Source organism: Dermacentor silvarum, chromosome 11, assembly GCF_013339745.2.
Source record: "Dermacentor silvarum isolate Dsil-2018 chromosome 11, BIME_Dsil_1.4, whole genome shotgun sequence".
Lineage (NCBI taxonomy): Eukaryota > Metazoa > Arthropoda > Arachnida > Ixodida > Ixodidae > Dermacentor > Dermacentor silvarum.
Window position 1 is genome coordinate 109,748,821 of NC_051164.1, and position 20,338 is coordinate 109,769,158.

Here is a 20,338-nt window from a genome sequence, read left to right on the forward strand (position 1 = left end):
CCCTTCCATGTTGCTTTGCTGTCAAAAATTCTCTCCTGTTTGCGCCAGTCCCGCACGCAGGTTTCGGATTCTCCGAACTCCCGTGACGCGACCTGATTTCTCTCCATATCCGCTCACATGATCACTTTCCTTTTAAATGCGGCATCACGATGAACTCGGCACTTCATGCTGATAGAGCAAATGCAGAAAACGGGAAAACAGATGGTAAATTAATGCCTAAGCACAGGTACTACATCACATGGAGGAAGCTATGGCAGCTAGGCTCGAAGCGTGCACGAGGTGGCCATTTGAAATGCCAATGGCGATATGGTAACGCAGATTTAGGGTCGTACTCGATTCCAACGTGCACGCGATTTTTGGACCCGTTCTATCGGAAAAAAAAGTGCGCGTTAGATTCAAGTAATTACAGTAATTAAACCGTTTGACCATGTACGTCCACAGAAGTTTCCATTTATATTGTCTAGGTATTTCTTTGGGGGTGCAGTGAAATTTCGTTATAGTAAGGAAATCGTGTATAAACATACTTCGTTGTATTGAGGTTCTAATATATGGTGTTCTATGGACGAGAAGTTATCAAAAGTTGAATACTTCATTATATTTAGAATTTTATGTCATTGAAATTTGTTATATATAGAGGTTTAACTGTATATGGAGCAGTTATACATATCCATAGGTTGGCAGAATAGGCTGATACAGTACTCACGCTTACTTATCTGCACTGCATTAATCGGTGCACACTTGCGTTCCTTCTGATGCTCATCAATACTCAGTATTATTCATAGTCCATTTCATTCACGCTGAGTGGCACCGACATCCTTGTACTTTCCTCAGCTCCCACTCACATACATATGTCCACTCACACTTGCCAACAGTCACCTTACTTTCATGCTCATGTCCACTCAAACTCTCCCTGTTACTGACTTTCATTCGCACTCACGTTAACTGTTACTGCTGTTCACACTCTCACTGGCACTCACTTCCATTCATACCCATGTCCACTTACGCCCTCATGTCTACACACCCCTTCACACACCTGTGACATGAATATGGAGTGAGTGATATACCCCTATGATACCAACCTCTGATACACGTAGCCACCTGCTTAGGCATGTTTCCTTTACCTTATAAGTTTTCTTTGGCATATTGCTTACACGAAAAGTTCCTGCTAGTTTTTAAGCTGCTTCCCACATGGTCTGTGCAATTCATATGCACTTTCTTAGTCACATTGTAGACAAGGAATTTCAGGAAAGCATAGAGGAAATTAACCATTCCTTTAATTGAACAAAGAAATAATAATGAAAAAAGGAAATGAAAGTAGGAGCCGGTGGGAGTCGAAGTCACATCCTCTGCATTATGTGTGCTGATTGAGCTACGGCTGTCTCCCAGTTCATTTCATCAGGGAAGCAGCATGCTGCAATTCTTTTCATGCAGCACAGGATTTGTGTGGAAAGAGTTGGTAGCAATCTGTAAATTTGCGAAAGAGAGAATGCAAGAGGAGGTGCTGGGCTCACTCTGCACAACTCGTGGGAACTAGTTCACTGAGTGTAGGGCATACTGAATGCACTTTCACTGGAATTAAGTTGAACCTGATGGTCATAGCAGAAAAAGAGTGCTAACAGGACAAGGCCAAGGACATGAGCGTTTATATCGTTGTCAGCCCATCTGTGCCCTTTTTCGCTATGGCACTTCACGAACTCGCCCAGTTCACAATTCTATTGAACTTGACATGTTTTGGCCATTGGATTTGTGCTCCACAATATACTGAACTGGACACCCATGTGCACGGTTTCTGCAGAAGCACCCACTCAAGATCCAGCAGTTCAGTAAACAGAACCCAGCCGCCTGGCTCAACACCCTTGCCCAAATGAAGCAGCGAGGCTCCCAGGGCATGCCAAGCGGCCCCATGGGACCATCCCCTGGCGGTGGGCCTCTCAAGGTCCCGCAGACGTTTGGCCCTGGCTTCTGTGGCCCTCCGCATGCGTGTGGACCTCCCCATCCTGGAGGTGGAGGTGCCGGTGCCTGGCAGCCTCAGGAATCGTGGGGCGCTGGTCCCTACGGCCCGGCGGGCATGGCGCCGCAGAGGGGCCCTTCCCCTGCCGGCAGCCGAGGGCCCGCACCCCCCCAGCAGGGCCACCATCCGCAGCACCAGGGCTGCGGACCACCCAACGGCGGCTGCTTCCCGGCGGGTGCGGGGCCCTACCCAGGCATGGGAGGACCTGGTTGTGGCAGCAATCCTGCCCAGATGGGAGCGGGTAAGTGGCATTGTCTACTGTCAGCTGCCACCTAAATAGCAAGCAGTGAGTGAACAGGGGAAGCCTCAGCTTTTCTTGGCCAACACTTGCCTTCATCAATGAAGACAAGTCCCCTTGTCGAAATGTTCTCGCTGGCCTGAGACGTCCCTTGTTTGACCACTGTTGATCAGCTTGTCTCCCTCTTCCTGTCTTTGATACCGGTCTGTGTGCTGTGAAATTATGCTAAAGAGTTGCTCACAAAATACTGCATGCAATTCGTGTCATCATTGGGAAAGTTTAGTGCTGCGACAACAAAACACGAAGAAGGAAAAGGACACATACAAGCTGTTTGTGTTTCTTCTTTTGTTGCCGCTGTACTCCGTACTCTGCCTCACCGATTAGTTGCTGTGCAGTGAAAGCTAGGGCTTGTGTTCGCCAATCAGTAATGAGAGCCAACAATGTGTTCTGAGAGGGTAGGAGGGCTTGCTGATTGTGCGCTACTGATTCTTCCGTGAAGCTTCCGTTCAGTTGGCATCATGTGTAGGATATCAGAGGCACACAATAGCAGAGTTGTTCTGGCTCCCTGTCCTGAAGTACAGCATAGACCGCTCATAGTGTAAGTCACCGAAATCGCGAATATCCACACTATAAGCGGTAACGCACTATAACCAAAACAAGTGTTCAAAGGCTGCACATGTGCAGAACTTGTTAAACAAACAGCCGTGCGTATCTGAGAATTAAAGCATGCGATGAGGAGTTTTGCATCCGTTTAATTTACGAACGTTGAAAGGGTAATGTCCAAGTAACCGTGGTATTCGCATCAAGCAGACAGAGTAATAAAATTTAAAAAAAAGCAACGGCGGCCGAAATTTCAGACACAGTACAGTCAGTGCCTCTACCGGATTCTCGGACTGATCGGCGTATGCACGGTGTAGAAAACATCCACAGACCAAGTTGCCGCTATTCCAGTGTTGCCCGTGCCCTCACTTTCATTATCGAAGTGGTTTCTCTGCTTTCCATGTGCCGTACAGCCACTGCAATGCATTTCGGTGACTCGGCACCAAACCACAACTTTGGTCACTGACTAGGCGCGGTGTTTAGGCCTAGCCGGCGGGGGAGTCCGGCGGCATGCCGTCGCGGGAAGCTCGCCCTTGATATGTTTGTACCCGAAACGATTACATGGAGATTACGCATGCGATCACGCGCACAGACTGAACGTGCAGCAGTACGCGCAAAGTGGAGTTTGGTTTCTCGGGCAATCGGCTGTGGCAACAACTGCACGCGAATGCCTACCAAGTTTGTATGTGCACAAACTGTGGCGGCAGCTCACAAGTGTACATAAAGCCTAATAGCGCCAAACTAAATTTGCGGAACACTGCTTAAACTGACAGCAGTCGAGGTTGCGTGCATGTTATCTGCAATCATGATGACGCACATCGCGACAGGTGCACAGAAACTGAAGCCGCGTTCAGTGCAGAGCGCACCACTAAATTGAGCGTCTAAGCAACCACCGCGGGCCTGCACCGGGCTGTTGGTGTTGGTGTCCGTCGTGATCACGCTCAAGAACAAGTGCTCAAAAAAAGTCAAAACAAGTGCAGAATTGATCAAAACCGGTTCAAAATAAACTAACATGATTCAGAATAATTTGAAAGACTGGAATAATGAACCGTTAAGCACATTAATTAGCAGAAACTCGTTAAAATCGGTTCCGAAACGCCAGACTGGTACCACTGCAGCGCAAGAGAGGGCGCCACCACCTCACAAGCACTCGATTGCTCCTCCCTCCAGCGCTACTCCAGCACTGGCGCATCACTGCTTCGCACTTACCCAGGTTTCACGTTAGTGGAGCTGCAGTAGCGCTGGATTTGAACTACACAAGCGCACGAAGACGGATTGGTTCGGATATGCACACAGGCTTCATGAAGAAGCCGCGCGCTGCAGACTCACTGGTGCAGACAATGTTTTGTTGAGCTTGTGATGCATACAGAATTTCATTTCTGGGTCCCATTTATGCACTGGCTTGTGTTGCCGATGTGGCTGGGTCCAGTGCTCCGATGTAGCGCTGCGTATTACACAACGAAGTAGGGCGAGTTGACAAAGAATGACGGTACACCGACCAAATAAACCTTTAAAGGAAAGTCGTTTCCGCATGGAAGCTGAAATGTCTTGCTTTGAAAGTTTTATTTGTCATGTTCCATCCAAACCAGATGGCTTCCGTCGAACTCCCGATTACAACTACCGTATTTACTCGAATCTAGGGCGACTCCGATTCTAAGCCGAACCCCCAAAGTCCGCAGCCATTAAAAAAAAACTTACCTCGAATGTCGGCTGAACAAAAAAGCGAGGACAGGGTTCACAAAATGAAAACAGCATTTATTGAATATGAACATGCCGAGCTCATTCTAGGTCATTATCCGTGCTAGCCTTGTTGCTATCTTCCATATCGCTGCCATTTTCAAACACTGCACTATATTCAGTACCATCAAGCGCATTAGAGATGCTGCACTTTTTGAAGGAGCGCTCAATCAAAGTTCCTGGGTAAATGTCATCCTCCTTGTGGCGCACGCAAAAAGCATCTCGCGTTGCCCCCTCCAACGACGGACGTTTTTCTCATCAATGCCGAAGTCCCGTCTGGCTTGAACTTTTGACGATGCCTCTGTGGTTAGCACAACTGTTCGTTAGAAAGCGGTACTATAGTGACATCGCCTGTTTGGTGACATTATGATAATGCCCATTATGATAATGCCACGCCGCGCGCCGATAATACACCATACCGATACTACCGATACGACACAGGTCAAAATGGCGACGTCGCTCGTGTACTTCAGTTGGCTACTGGCGCGGCTAGTAGCGGCTGCAATACTGACTTTTCTAGATGGCGTTAACTATGCACCATATTTATCAGTTTCAGTTAAAAACTGGTGCGTTTTTCAAAATCCTCGAATCTAAGCCGACCCAAGAGTTTTGTATATGATTATTTGAAAAAACTATTGGCCTAGATTCGAATATAAATACGGTAAATAGGGCATTCCTGTCTTTACGTGAGAACGCAATGCGTACTCCAGGAGCATTATTTAAAGCAGTTCTTGCTTGAGCGTCTGCATGGTCATTCTCTATAATGCCACAGTGTGCAGGTATCCACTGAAAGGTGATATTTGTAAGAGCGTAAGATTTGGCGAGTTGGTATTCCATGTCTTGTACTTAATAGCGCATAAAAAGGGACGAGGCACAGATGGACGACGCGAGGCACAGATGGACGACGCGCTGTGTTCGCGTCGTCCATCTGTGCCTCGTCCCTTTTTATGCGCTATTAAGTACAAGACGTGATATTTGTTCGTTCGTTCGCTCCGCATATCATGCTCCTCCTCCGCATCGCCCTCATTGCTCTCCCCTCCCATCAGCCAGTGCACCTCGAAGTGTGCTCGCTACCGCGCTTGGCGGCGGGATTTTCCAGCGGGAGCCGCATTATAACCGGTATTTCGTCTCATGCGGCTGCACTTTAAGCGGTATGTGTATACATGGAGTCCTATAGGAGGGCAAACGGGAGTCAGAAAAGGTTGCGTTATAGCCAGTTCTAGACTATAATCGGTTACGTTATAAGTGGTCTAAGTTGTATAGGCGAGAGGCTACAATTGAAAGCAAAGTTTATTTTTAGCGATAGATATAAACAAAATTTGCACACCTTGTGTAATTTGATGTGCCGAATTCAAAAATGTAATTGTTTTTGTCCTTGGACAAGTAATTCCTGATATACTGCAGAAACTGGGTTCTCTTGTTTAGAGAAGAATTGGCATCTAGACAAAAAATCCAAACCCAGTGGTTTGTATGTAGAAATAATCAAGAATGTCTAAGGCGTGCGCTAAGGTAACCTAGGTCAATTTGAACTAGGGTTAGAAACCATCTAATTTGCCTGAAAATAATTCCATCTTGACATGGTGAAACATATGACTTGTTAAAAAAAAGTACCTGAAAAAAAAATCTTGCAGTAAAATTGGGCTTAGCGCGCACTCTATGCATTTATCTTTCATGAGAAGAAAATAATTAGTATGATAGCTAAAATTAGGGGTGTGCAAATACAGTAGAATCTCGATAATTCGAACTCAAAGGGGCCCGAAAATTTGTTCGAATTAAAGGAAGGACGTATTTTTGAAGCATTCTGTCTCAACTACGACTGTCTCCGCGCGCGCAGAGACAATCGTAGGTGAGAGAGAGGGCGAGGGGAGCCACCGAAGCGGCGGAGTTGCCGAGGCGAAATCCGCTTCCCTGCCACCCTCCTCCCTCACGTTTGACGGTCTCCGCGCGCGCCTGCCCGTCGCCGGCACCCTGAAGTTTCGTTTTCTGCCGTTATCAGGAACCGAGCGTTGGCAAGCGTGGGCGGTCGCGCTCGCTATGCGCTTGCGCGCCGCGATATTTCACGACTCGCACCATTCGTGCATCGTGCTATGGTGCTCGAATACTTCAAAAATACGTTCTTCCTTTAATTCGAACTTCTTTTAATTCAAACAAATTTTCGGGCCCCTTCGAGTTTCGGGCTCCCTGAAGTTTCGTTTACTGCCGTTATCGGGAAGCGAGCGTTTGCTGGCGTGGGTGCCAGCGGCGCCGATCCAGCTGGCCCGGCGCCAGCTTAGCCTGCTCCCTGAAGTTTTGTTTTTGTTTTCTGCTGTTATCGGGAAGCGACCGTTTGCCAGCGTGGGCAGTTTCTTTGGCCGGACTGGGCCACCGCCGCTGCATTAAGGGGTCTCTCCTAAGCTTTTTACTCTATGGCGGTGTGGAAGCAATGCCAGTCGGAGGCGCCGCCGCATTATTTGGCGCGCTGCTGAGAGCATTGTCGGTCCGCGGTATGTTCGAATTAACCGTCGCAAATGTTTTCGCGTTCGAATTACTGAGCATTTTCGCCCGTTGAAATACACAAAACTTTGACGGGACCACAACGTCAGTTGAAATAAACCGGCAGTTCGAATTAAGCGTGTTCAAATTAACGAGATTCGACTGTAGTGATTTTTGTGACTGAATGGAATCGAATATCGAATAGTTTTCGAATAGTTTGGTGGCATTAATCACGAATGATGACAGCTTGATTATCATGGAACGATAAAGAAGGAATGACGTTGGATCAACAAAGGCAGTATGACGGCGACGGCATGACAACAATGGGATGATGCTACTGAAGTGATGACGATGGTAAAACGGCAGCGTGACGATGACGGGAGCAGGACAATGGGAAGACAATGAATGTTTGACCACTAGTGGCCCAAGCCATTAGACAACTTGGGTCACTAGGTCGGCGTAGAAGGCGTGACGACAGCATGAAGGAAGTCAGATCACGAAGCTGGAATGACAGCGATGGAACAACCACGACGGCATCACAACCATGAGTATATACCTGGCGGGCCAAGCTGGAAGACGGCTTGTACGACTGGGTCGGCGTAGATAGATGGATACATAGGCTCAAAATGGCTGAAGTAGGCAAAGAATGCTAATTGCATTAAGAACAGCCATGTTCAGCTATCTAGTACACTGTAACACAGCAAAGTAATAAATTATGTTACTATAGTAACAGCGACTGGAAATATGTGTTGTCAACAGCACCTGTCAGTTTCTGCTGAAAGAAGCAGCACAACATTAAAGCCAGGTAAAGTAACGTCGTAGGTGGGACATCGCAACTGGCACCGCCCTGATCCTTTGTAACGAAGGACACTGAGGAGAATGAGAAACATAAATATATATATATATTTTTTGGTAATATTTATTTCGGTAAATTTATTTCGGTAATATATTCCTGGGAAGCACAATACTCGTCCCAAGGTGTTTTTTGAGCCTTCAAAGAAATGCGGTTCATGACTCCTTTAAACAACTTCTTACATGCGAAACTGTCGTGTAAAGGGGGCTTGACTTCTTCAAATGAACTGCTTTCACTTTTGTTTTGAGACTCCTTTCATTTCTTGAATGGGAAAAAAAAAAATTCTGGTTGGCTGATGCAACACATTGCTTTCACTGCACTGCAGGGAGTCAGTGAGGTGTGCTATAGTTTTCTAATGATGACCTGTGAACTAGACCAACTATCCATCCGACTGCGAATTGTGTCATGTTTTAGAAATGTATGTTTCCTCTGTCTATGGCAGGTGAGAGGACCTTTTTTTTTTGTGTGTGTGTGTGTGTGTGTGTGTGTGTGTGTGTGTGTGTGTGTGTGTGTGTCTATACCGTGGACAGGTGTTGGCCACTGGACTAGTGGCAGTGTCATGTGCTGGTTTTCTCTCTCAGGGGTCAAGGTGCCCGATGAAAACCTGACACCTCAGCAGAGGCAGCACCGCGAAGAACAGCTAGCCATGATCCGCAAGATGCACCAGCTGCTCTTTCCGGACCAGCACGGCACGGGAAATGCCGCGGGACCCCCCGGTGGCCAACAGCAGCAACAGTCCGGGCTGCCCCAACAGCCGCAGGGGGGTGCTGCGCCCCGCCCCAGGGGCCCTGACCAGTTTGGGCACTGTGGGGACCACCAGCACGAAGGGGCAAACATGCCCCCACAAATGCAGCAGCCGCAACAGCAGCCACAGCAGCAGCAGCAGCAGCACTTCAGTGCAGGTAACGCATGGCCGAGAGTTCCATTTCGTGGCTAAATGAGCCAGCCATTCCAATTTTAAAGGGGCGCTGAACCACATTTCTTTGAAGTCTCAAAGACACCTAGGAATGAGTATTGTGCCTCCCAACAATATATTACTGAAATAATTTTTGAGAAAGACTTTGTATGAATGTAGATACTACGAGCACAACATATCTTTCTCATTCCTCCTGAACGTGCTCCTTTCCGAAGGAGCAGGGCGCCGCCGGTTGTATTGCCTCGCCTATGACGTTACGTCGCCTGGCTTCAGTGTTATGTTTCTTCTTTCAGCGGAAATTGGCGGCTGCTGTTGGCAACACATGCTTCCGGTTGTTACTATAGTAACGTTGGTCATCACCTTGCTGTGCTACAGTGGACTAGATAGCTCCACACTGCTGTTTTTTCTCATACTAAGTGGCATGAGTAGTAGATTTCCTTTTGCACTTATCTCTACACAATCTGGGGTGTTGTGGGCCAAAACCAGTGTGTCGGAACGGAATGAAAAGAAAAACGAAAAACGAAACAAAAAATATTTTTGACCAGAACGAAAACGTAACTGTAACATTATTTATTATTTTGTTTCAGAGTGAAACAAATATTTTTGATCGGTTTTCGGTTCAAGGGGAAAGTCAGAAATTCTAAACAACCGATGTCAGGCAAGATCAGAATTAGCGCGTATCGCAGGAGTCCGCATAAGCACGTATCTCAGGCAGGCATAGTGCGAGCGACAGCTGGTCGCGCGCTCCACTAATCTAAGCAGCGCCTCCTCTATTTTTTCAATGCCAGCCAGATGAGGCCTATCCAACTGTTCACCACCCTCTCCAATCGCCTTTTCCTACTCTCTCCCGTCGGCTAGCGTTCGCGCCTGCTTTACGGTCGTGGGTGAGAGTACCCTCTGGGTGGCGCCTCACGACGGCAGTCGGAGGAAGTAATCCTGACAGACGTGTGATACGTCTACCGCATCTCCTCCGAAACGCCAGCGGTGCATGCTCAGACACGCGTGTGACGCAAGCAGTCGTACCCTCTGGGTAGCGTCACATCGCGTCAACTCACTGAACTAAGGCGCACCAACGGCTCCCATTGCAGAGCGAGCGATTGCACTGGCATTGAAAAAAATGGATGAGGCGCTGATTTAAGCCTGCCACTCAGTGCACTAGCAGATTGGCATCGTAGCGAAACCCAGGGGGTTGTGCTTATCGTTTCGTTTTCTACGGGTACAGTCGACGACCGATAATTCGGATTTCACGGGGAACGTAAATAAGTCCGAACTATGGAATGTCCGAAAAAAACGAATGTGCCCAAGAAAGATCATTTTATTTACGTTAAATGGTCGATTCGTTGCTGCACACACTTCCGCTTACGTGCAACCAAGTACGCCTATATTTCTGCCGGTCTTCTGTTCTCGCTGTATGCTGATGCAAGGACTGCAAAGGCTGTCCTTGCACGGCAAGTCAGATCCGCACGGCACATCATCATCTGAGTTAGAGTCACTGTTTGACGGAGGGAGAACTTGCTCAGTTATTTCGTCATCGTTCAGTTCGGCACACAACACCATGCTGTTGACGTCTGCAAAGTCTGCAAATGTAATGGTGGCAGGAATCGGCACACCGCAGCCTAGCAGGTCATCAATGATGTCCGCATTTGAGCTTGTTGTCGTAGGTGGCAGTTTAGGCTCTTCATTTGCGGAGTCGGGGTCATTTGGACTGCGACTCAAGGCTCATTCGGAGCCGGACTGCAAGGGGAATATTGATGCCATTTGACGCGGCCTGTCGATAACTTCACGAGAAAGACTTCTTGGAGCCAGCACAGCGTTGTCTGGAACACCTACTAAACAAACAGAATGGCGAGAGCGGGCCATGCGCTGGGATGCTGGAATAGGATGTGATGATCGCGATGTTGATGCAACCTCACAATTCAGGCAAAGCCTCCAAGATCAGCATTTGTAATTTAATCGGAGGCGTAGTGCAGCGACTGAGACAAAACCTCAGGGATTACCATCTTACGTGTAATCTCTGAGGCCATACTTCATGTCTCATCGAGGTTACCAGAGGAGATAATGGTGGCAGAATCCGCGTACGCTACAGTCACGGTCGGAGTCCGGATAATCGAATGTAGAGCTGGCGGCTGTCCAAAATATCAGTTGTCTTTACACATTAAGTCTATGGTGCTATTGGCGGGGCCGCGAAGCTGTCTGAATGACCGAGCATGTCCGGATTATCTCCTACGCCGATAATCCGGACATGCTCGGAATTCAAGGCACTGAGTGTGATCGAGGCACTAATCCTCTGGAAGTCAAGGCACTGAGCGTGATCTCAGAATTCAGAATTGACTTATTGAGAAAATTAATACAGTAAAACCTTGTTAATTCAGATTTCACGGGACGGAAAAAAAAATGTCCGAATTAATGGAATGTCGAATTATCGAGGGTATCAAAAAAAATTAACAAATGCTTACTACGTCAACACTTTTATTTAATGAACGAATGAGCAAATCCTGTTTCTATTTTGCTCAAAAGCAGTGCGGAAGCTGCAATTCTTGTAATCTCGTGACTCACTGGCTCTCGCAGCGGTGATCGAGGCTTCGCAACTTCTTTCGCAGCACAGCCACGGCGTGCGCCTTCATTTGCACACATCCTGATTATTTTTGCACCAGTGATCTGATCGCCAACAGATCATCTGTCCATCGCGATGTAGCCAGTGCTCTTCATCCTCGACAGCTTTGTAAAAGTCCAATTTTTCTAACTTCTACTGCATATTTCTTCGTAATATTGTGCCATGAGATAAAGGAAGGTCTAAGGGTAACAGAAAAATAATAATTATAAGAAAATTTTGATATTTCATTTCATTGCTGTGTCCCGTCCCCCCTTAATTAAAGAGGTGAAGCTGGGTCATAAGCGAAATTTTTTTTTAATATCTTTTTTTTTCTATGAGCTATGGGCTGATGATGATGATGATCCTGAAAACTTGCAAGTTGTACCTCAATTAACCAACTTTGATGTAACGAACTATCGAATATAATGAAGGAAATCAAAGATGTTTTTCCTGATATCTGCACGCAACAAATCTATGTTTATAATGAATATCGTATGTAATGAAGGTGTTCTTGAGTTGGATGTGACTCAGTAATAACAAGGCTCAACTGTATGTGTAACTTTATGAACGTTTACTTTCTGAAAAAATCTACAACAAACCAGTTCCTTAGATTTCGCTAAACAGGATATCAATGGCTTCTGCATTATTCAAGAAATCCAGTAAGACCTTATTGGTCTGTGTATCCTAGCACAAGAATTGTGAGCTGTTGAAGTTGGCACCCAGAAGAGCGTTATTCTGGTAGTTCGTGGTTCATTGCATTCTGAAGTGAATGGCTGGCATTACAGGCTGCGCCTTTAGTAGCATACTTCTCTTGGTTTAGTGGATTACTGATAATTCTAGCAACCAAGACAGAACTTCTGAAGTTTCTTAGTGTTCTGTCTGTTTCGTCGTGCAAGGCAGTCGGACTTGAGTCGTTTTTGGTGACGTTTGTTAAATGTTGCCTTCCTCAAAGTGGAAGGTTAATAGAAAGGGCACAAGAAAAGTTCAGTAGCCAAACAAAAACTTAAATGATGTTTCAGCTCCCACGCAGGAGCCTTGTACCCAACAAAAAAGAAAAAGAAAAAAAAGAGAACATGTTTCATCTCAACCAGACGGGCAGAACCTTGGACTGCTACAAAGAAACGTCTACCAGAAGCCAGCGTCAGTGAAGCGTGAAGAGTGGATCACGTCTTCAGCCTCTGGAAACCAGGCATGCTGTTGTGCAGGGCCCCAGGGAGCCATGATGGGCCACCCGCCAGCCGACTGGCAAACCCAGCAGCAGCAAGGTGGCATGCCGGCCCAAAAGCCGTACCTCGAGGACCGGCGCCGCAAGGGGGCCGCCGCTGCCACTCAACCACAGGGGCTCTTCCCGGCATGCGGCAACGAGTTCTCGGCCTCTGGTTCGCCCAGCGGCTACGTTGCACGGCCAGGATCTTGCCCCAACCCAAACTTCAACAACGGCACCACAGGCCCTGGCGGTGGGGCCGGCACTACGGGCAACAGGCCCAGTTCGTGCGCCGGTTTCAACTCACCCGGTTCCTTCTCCAACCCACCAACACCTTCGGGGTTCCCCGGTGCGCCGGGAGCCAGTCCAGCTGGCGCATCGTCCAACTTCTCCACAGCACCAGGCACCAGCCCTGGCATGGTGTTCAGCCCCGGAGCAGCAGCGCAACAGCAGACATCCGGGGGAGGAGGCTCCTTTGGCGGTCGGCCTGCTGGCGCCTCCCAGTGCGGTGGGGGCGGTCCGTTCCCGGGATCTGCACCCTGTGGCAGCCCAGCCCTCCAGCCTTTCTCACCGTCGGTCCGTGGGTCCTCGGGGTCCAGCCCGCCAAACTATGGAGGGAGCGGCGCTGGTGGTGCTGGTGGCAGTGGAAGCCCGGGCACAGTCCCGCCACCACCACGGAGCCCCGCATCTCGCGCGAGCCCACGTCTCCAGCAGGGCCCACCCCCTCCCTACGGCGCGCGGGGTCCGATGGCGCCCAGTCCCCACCCACCAACGTCGCCGTCCCCTCGTCTTGGCACGGCATCTCCGGCGACTGACCCTGGGGTGCGGCAGTTCTCCCATCCAGCGGGCGGCGGCCGGCTGGCCAACCCTAGCCCCGGCAGTGTGCAGACAACACCACTGAGCTCACCTAAGCCCTGCCGCGGGGGCCCACATACACCAACCACGCCTGGCAGTGCCGTACCTAGCCCTTCGTCTGCGGGAAGCTCACGGAAGCGGTCTGCCACACCACTCACGCAAGACCCACCGGAGTTTGTCACTGGCATGGGTACGTCTGGAGTGACGGGTGAGTGACCAAGCTCCATGTCTGTTTTCGGATTGGTGGGAACAAGGATGTTGTGAACAAGATTTAGCCCTGCTAGTGCGCATATATACATTTTTAATGATATTTCATTTATTTTTCCTTAAGGGCCTGAAGGCATTACATAAGGGGGGACATAAAGACGTAAACTTCAATTATTTGAACGAAAATGCAAAAATACACCATAAATACAGTTAGTGAAATAAAAAATACAATTGAGAATACATTCAAAATATAAAAGGTAAACATAAAAAAAAAAAATCAGAGCAGGTATATATTTATGAAGATGAGTTAGTCAGTGTGGGGAACAGTGGTCGTCTGAGGCTGTGTAGTGGATTTTTAGTTTCTTGCGGAATTCTTTGCGTTCAGTTTATTCCACTGTGTGTTCTGGGAGGGAATTCCACAGCACTATTGCATTAGGAAAGAAAGATGAGTTCATAGATGTCGTGCGGCCGTTTACATGCGCCATTGCCTTGGTATGGCTGAGTTGAGAGGACGCTCTAGATTGTGGTTTTAGTAGTACGTGGCATGATTTCTGGTGATAGAAGAAAGAGTTGAGCAGGCAAAGGCGAGATATGACACGACGTGATGCGAGCGATGACAGACCACTTGAGTGATGAAATATGGTAGACTTCCATTAAATTGACTCTGGTTAATTTAATTTTGGCGTAGCTGTCATGTGTTGCTGCATCAGGCTGGAAAGAAACAAAACAATCTGGTTTCCCTCCCCGCCTCAATGTGCAAGATAATCCAAGCAAGATTGGACATGGGGGCGGGAGCAATCGATCTATTGCTCAGTCGCGGATCGAAATTTAAGATGTTGACGGAACAGTTGCTAACAAAAAAGAATGCAGAGCCTTTCTTTGATTTAAAAGCTTTACTGAATATGCATTTACGGTTTTTATTTAACGTCATCACTTTCAAACCCATCAAATGACTCCTCTGAGTCCGATATGCAGAAATTATCTCTATGCACTCAACCTGGAGGGGCTCGCAATCTTCTTTCTGGCTGTACAGCCCCAACAGCAGAGAGCCATTCGTGCAGCACACCATCTTTCGTCCCGCCAAGTGCGATGGAGTCGCCGCACCCATTAAATAAACGAGCGATAGTTTCTTTGGAAACGGCAGCCCTGCCTCAGAAACAAAGCACAAGACATCTTGCCATCAGGGCTTCCAGAGGTTACCCTTTGGTGTCCTCTCGCCCTTCCTGACGAAGGCTTCCATGAACTGCGACTTGAATGAGCGGTTCCACTAAACATCGGCCAGCTGCAGCAGCCGGCAAGCACATGCGTGACATCCATGTCACATACCTCTAACACGTCCCTCGCCGCTGGAGTCTTATGGATTGGTGCCTAATCCAGATGAGCAGCCGCCGCACGTCGCCGCTGTTTAGACCCCAGACCCTCGCCACCCACTCCTGGATTTTTTCCGAGGTCATCCAGCCATTTCTTGACACAGTTAGGCGTACATTTACTACACGTAAATACTAAACGAAACACTTGTAAACAAAAGGTGCTATGATATAAAAGGAACACCGAATTGGTGCAAGAATAACCTGGAATGCGAAGGTTCATGAAGGCCTTGGCTGAATCTTCTCGCTCAACTCTTTGAAAATCTCAAAAGCTGAAAGCTTGTGACCTGACGCACATGCTGCCAAAGCAACTGTGAGAACACACCTGGCACAGCCAGTGTTTGCAATGCCTGCTGGTGCTTCACCAGCAGCATTGTTTGTTCTACAAGCCGGGTTGTCAATTCCAACTATGGTTTTGTCTATGTTAGAAATGTTGTGGCGAAGGCGTAGAGAGTTAACAACAGAATGGAAAGCTCTTGCAGCCTCAACGACATCACTGTGGGTCTTTTGGCTGTCACTCATTGCTTGACGCATTGCCACGCCAAAGTGCCCTTTTCACCTTTTTTATGTATTGGGAGGGTGATACGAAGTTTCCAAGCTTCATGTGTGTTCTATATTTTCACTACCTCTTCCGCCAAGAGCCTGTTGCTGACGGCACGACCCGCACTTCTTTCATGCTATAAAAGTTCAAAAATAGCATTGGCTTACATTGACCTTTTGCTCTTCCAAGGTTGTGCTGTAACAGGATTCACAGTTTTTATCCCATTCGCAAACCCTTTTCCAGTCGATCACGAATTGGCGTGCAGTTGTGTGCACGTTTCTCTCAGTTTGCTGATGCGATTCCGCAACCTCAACTTCTTTTTTCACTGCAGAGGAATGCATCCTTCTTGCCTGTTACATAGCGTATATTCCAAAGCACTGCACACCAAATTCATACCATCGTGTGACACTTCGCACGTGTGACGAAAATGGCGACTGACAAAAGCTAAGCCTATGGCTATGCAGAGAGATACCTGGTTATGGTGAAGCCGCTGTCGAGGCTCGGCAGATTTTATGTAATCTATTATGCAATTTCGAAAAAAATTGACAACAAAACTGAAGCAAAGCAGTCCGGTGGAGATGGATGAAGCGGTGAACAGGGTGAAGAAAGGGAGGGGCCCTTGCTCGGTAGTTTGCTCATTCAAAAATGGAGGGTGGTGCTTGCACAGGTAGGGATCTTGCTCGTGATTTTACGGTATATATGTACCACATAACTGGCTTCCCACACTTCACATACACTTTTTCCCTCTTTGACGCTCCTAATACTAACGCATTAAAAAACTTGTCAACGCATTGTTGCATGCCCGTGCACTGCATGTCACCTGTATTTCGACCATTGCCATGCTGTAGCAACAGATTGACGAACGTATGCTGCATGCACCGAATATCCATCCCCTTTCAGCATGAACAGAGATTGACCTTGCTGCAACAGTCTCGTGATCGTGGGTTTCTTCGCTACAGTCATTGTCCGGCACAGTGGAGGAGTAGATGCCATTTGAAGTTGCCTAGTAATTCTGAGCGGCAAAAATTTTTCAGCAACCCAAAAAGTCGCCTGACACCGTTTCGCTATTGGAAGAAACACTGAATGCTCATAACGTGCATGACAAGCACGCAAATGCAGCCTTGACAACTTAGCTGCTTGGCCTGATGTGTCCCTGTGGTTTGGGCAGGATTCGTAGTGTCCTTCGCTACATTTAGTTATAAAGTGGTGCTGGCAAAGTATAAAAATAAAAATGTCATACTTTCTGCTTGTCCAGATCAAGCGTGTCCGTACAATCAAGCAAGTCTAAATTATCACTCCACAGGTACTGCCATTGCGTCGAAACGCAGCGCAATTCCAGTGAGCAACTTCTCTTTGTTATTGCGTGCTCAGGCTGCCTCACGTCGGTGCACCTGGCTACGCAGCTATGGTGTGGTACAATCAACTCTCAGTGAGGCAGATTTATATCATGTGAGAAAGTGCTTTTTTTTTTTTTCCTTTTTGTGCTGATCTAGCAGCTCTAAAAATATAACAATTATGGTTATAGACATTGATGCATTTTGAAACATTGTCAATAACAAAGTACAAAGTCGCGTCCGCCACGGCGTCTATGAGTGAGCCCAGTGAGCATGTACTGTCGCGCGTCACATGTCAATGCAAAGTGCCATTTCTCATGAGGTGCGGAGGCACAAGGTGCGTAGGCGCGATTTTGCACACGTCAGCAAGCGTACGTGTTGTCTGGGCTTAATCAACAGTTGTTAATCATAACAAAGTAAATCTAAAATCTGGTACCACCGATATCACGTGCATGCTTATAACGAATATTGTACATAAAGATATTTCTGTGTTGAATACGACTTCGTAATAACAAGGTTTGACTGGACGCCAACGGTGCTACGCCTCAGCACGCCGTGGTGTGCGGTGTACAGTGTGCAGTCCAGTATAAGCTCGAGGAAACAATGGACGACAATAAAGCGTACGCTCGGAAAGCATTATAATGATTGCAACTAACACTTCATGCAGGCCAGCTAGCTATAGTTTACATCACTGAGGGTTCCCTCGAAGAGTATAATACGCTAGGTAAAGAGGGGCCTCCAACTTGCTAGCTGGGATATGGGTAGCTGTGGCAACTGCCAGTGCAGAAACATGGCTGGCTAACCACGTGCGGGAAAACGAGAGCAGCGGCGGAACCTTCCGCATTCGCCGCTTGCTGGCAACCAACGAGACTCGGGCAATGTCAGAGGGATCTCACTTGACACGCCCGGCAGTGTTGGTAATGCTTGTGATGCCCGTGCGCTGCCCACGAAAGGAAGACTTCCTTCCCCTCTCCCCAAACCTGCTCACGCTTGCGCCCAATGCGACGTTTGCCGCAAGTCTGACCGTCGTGGGACACGAGGATTCCCACAACTACCTCTTCTACTACCGCTACTAGAACAACAGCAATACTTGGTGGTGTCCAAATTGCACCCCCCAATGATGTCTCTTTTGGAATAACAGAAACCAATCTGAAAGGTCATGCTTTTGTGTGCAGTAGGCACCGGAAGTGGTTGCAGGAGCCAGAAACACATCGTGGCTGCCATATTTTGAACACCATCCAGTTATTTATTTATTATTTATTTATACATACTGCTATCCCATGAAACTTACTGACACACTATACATACTGTGATCCCAGGAGTGGGAAGAGTACAATCAAGTCAGAGTGTCTCATTTACGTTTGCCTTGGGTGGCTTTTCCCTTGCAGGTGGGGGGAGTCTCGGTCATCCTGGCGGGATCAAAAGTGAGCCTGGCCTGATGCCCGTGCCCTCGCCACAGCAAATCCAGTACCTGGGCTCCCTGGAGAGCCAGGAGCTCACTATCCAGAAGCAGGCCAACCTGGGGGTGCCCGAGGGATCCCTGAGCGCGCAGGGGGGACCCCCTCACGGGGGGAATCCCATGGGACAGAACCCCATGGGGCCAACGGCAGCGACACAGGGGGTCATGTCCCAGCAACAGGGCATGCTCCAAGGCCTCGGTCACCCATCAGAGTGAGTGGCTCAACAGGACTTTCTCCAGTCATTAGACAGCTTTATGGCACATTTGACTGATTGATTTAGAGCACTGTGCTAGAAAATTAACTGACAGATTTAAAGCTGTAGTGCTAGAATGAGCAGATAAAGTTAAGCAGGCTTAGTTATTGCCATTGGAGCCCCACTTATGTTTGTTGCTGTCTTACACAACCTTTGTAGTTCTGCCAGAGTGCTCTGAAACAACCAGTTGAACATGCCATTTGTTTCATTTTCAGCTTTGGAACTCTTCGAAAGGAAGCAGACAGGTGATGTGAGACAGCAGAGTACTATTCTTACAGAGAAAGCACACTGGCTTCTATCTTATAGTATGTGTTCATTGTTCCCAATGTTGCGAGCACGGTTCACAGGCAATTTTCAGACCCGATTTATAGGGAAAAAAAGTTCCACATTAGGATACAGTAAATGTGGTAATCATTCACTTGTAAGCTGTTGTTTCGCTTGAAACATGCTTGAGAAAGCATGTTGTGCAAGGTGCTGATGTATTTGAATGCATCCTCACCACTGGCCTCATGCTAAAAGAACAGTTCCATGGCATTCAGCGATCTCGACATCCATTGCATGCAAACACATGCCAAGAGCCAGGCCTTGACACTGATCATGAAGCACAAAATGTAATTTGTTGTCACAGGACTTCAGAGTCAGTGTTTACAAAATGCTCAGAGAAAGCTATGCTGAATCCAAGTCAACAATTGGCGGTTTTGGCAGCAGTTTTTAATGCTTTGGTATTCAAAGCATTATCTCTCTTGGAACACTGCCAAGACAGACATTGCAGCCATTGGGATGACCATTAGAGTTTGCGCATATGTTTTTGAACATTCAAGTTCAAATCATCTGGTCAGGGCCTATTTTAGAATCAAAGTAACGAAAGTCTTGGCCAATATATAAAGGTATTGGGCACTAGCTAGGACTTTCTCAGGATTGAATTGACAAAAAATATCATTAACCGGAGTGAAATAATAGAAGTCTACTGCTCCATAATTCAGATAACCTCGATATAATGAAGTCACATCTGATGTGAAATTTCACTTGTGCATATGATAACGAATCATTCTAGTTGGCTGGAAGCAGAAACTACTGCGGCTTGCAGGCATTTTGCAAAAGTCTTGCCTTTACAGCTGCGGCCATAGGCATGCCAAGAGCTGGAATGCTATGTCATCGCTTGAAGGCTTTGGCCAAAAAAGTACAGTCAAAGCTCGACATAACGAACCTCAATTTAACGAAATTTGCTATGTAACGAACTATTTTTGTTTCCCATCTTAGTTGAATTAACGAAACCTCAATATAATGAAATTCTCAGTATAACGAAGTTTTTCGCTGCAAGTACAACTTCGTTATATCGAGGTTTACATACGAAGTTTGAAAGACAGAATGCTATCACGTACCGTTATCAGTAACGACATAAACGAAGCCAACAAAGTGTCGACAAACTGTGATCTCTCAATAACGGCATAGTAACCGGCGACTTTTTGCAACTTTGCATGGCAGCAACGTGTCGTGCCACGTTCACGCCTGCTCAGGCCATGTGAATATCGACAGCAACGATACGATGGGAATGCTTATACGGCCATCGGTCCGGATCGTCCAAATAGGCATAGTGCACGCGGTGCTGCACGAAGAACAGCTTAAAAACAAGATTGCCGCCGTTGTGACCTTCGTGATAGCACCCGTGTGCTCGCCAGTGCTATCAACCAACATGT

General features: G+C 47.6%; 1 protein-coding gene across 5 annotated transcripts in view; it reads left to right on the forward strand.

Annotated features, from left to right (window-relative positions):
• Positions 1–20,338, forward strand: part of LOC119434064 (collagen alpha-1(I) chain-like) — a 135,434-nt gene that overhangs the window by 107,714 nt on the left and 7,382 nt on the right. For 2 of the 5 annotated variants that reach the window (XM_037701379.2, XM_049658838.1), the window contains 4 exons: positions 1,796–2,252; positions 8,493–8,813; positions 12,440–13,687; positions 18,317–18,599. In XM_037701379.2, the coding sequence (XP_037557307.1) occupies positions 1,796–2,252; positions 8,493–8,813; positions 12,440–13,687; positions 18,317–18,599 (2,309 nt within the window). The remainder of the gene's footprint in view (positions 1–1,795; positions 2,253–8,492; positions 8,814–12,439; positions 13,688–18,316; positions 18,600–20,338) is intronic. The other 3 variants (XM_049658835.1, XM_049658836.1, XM_049658837.1) reach the window with 3 other exon arrangements.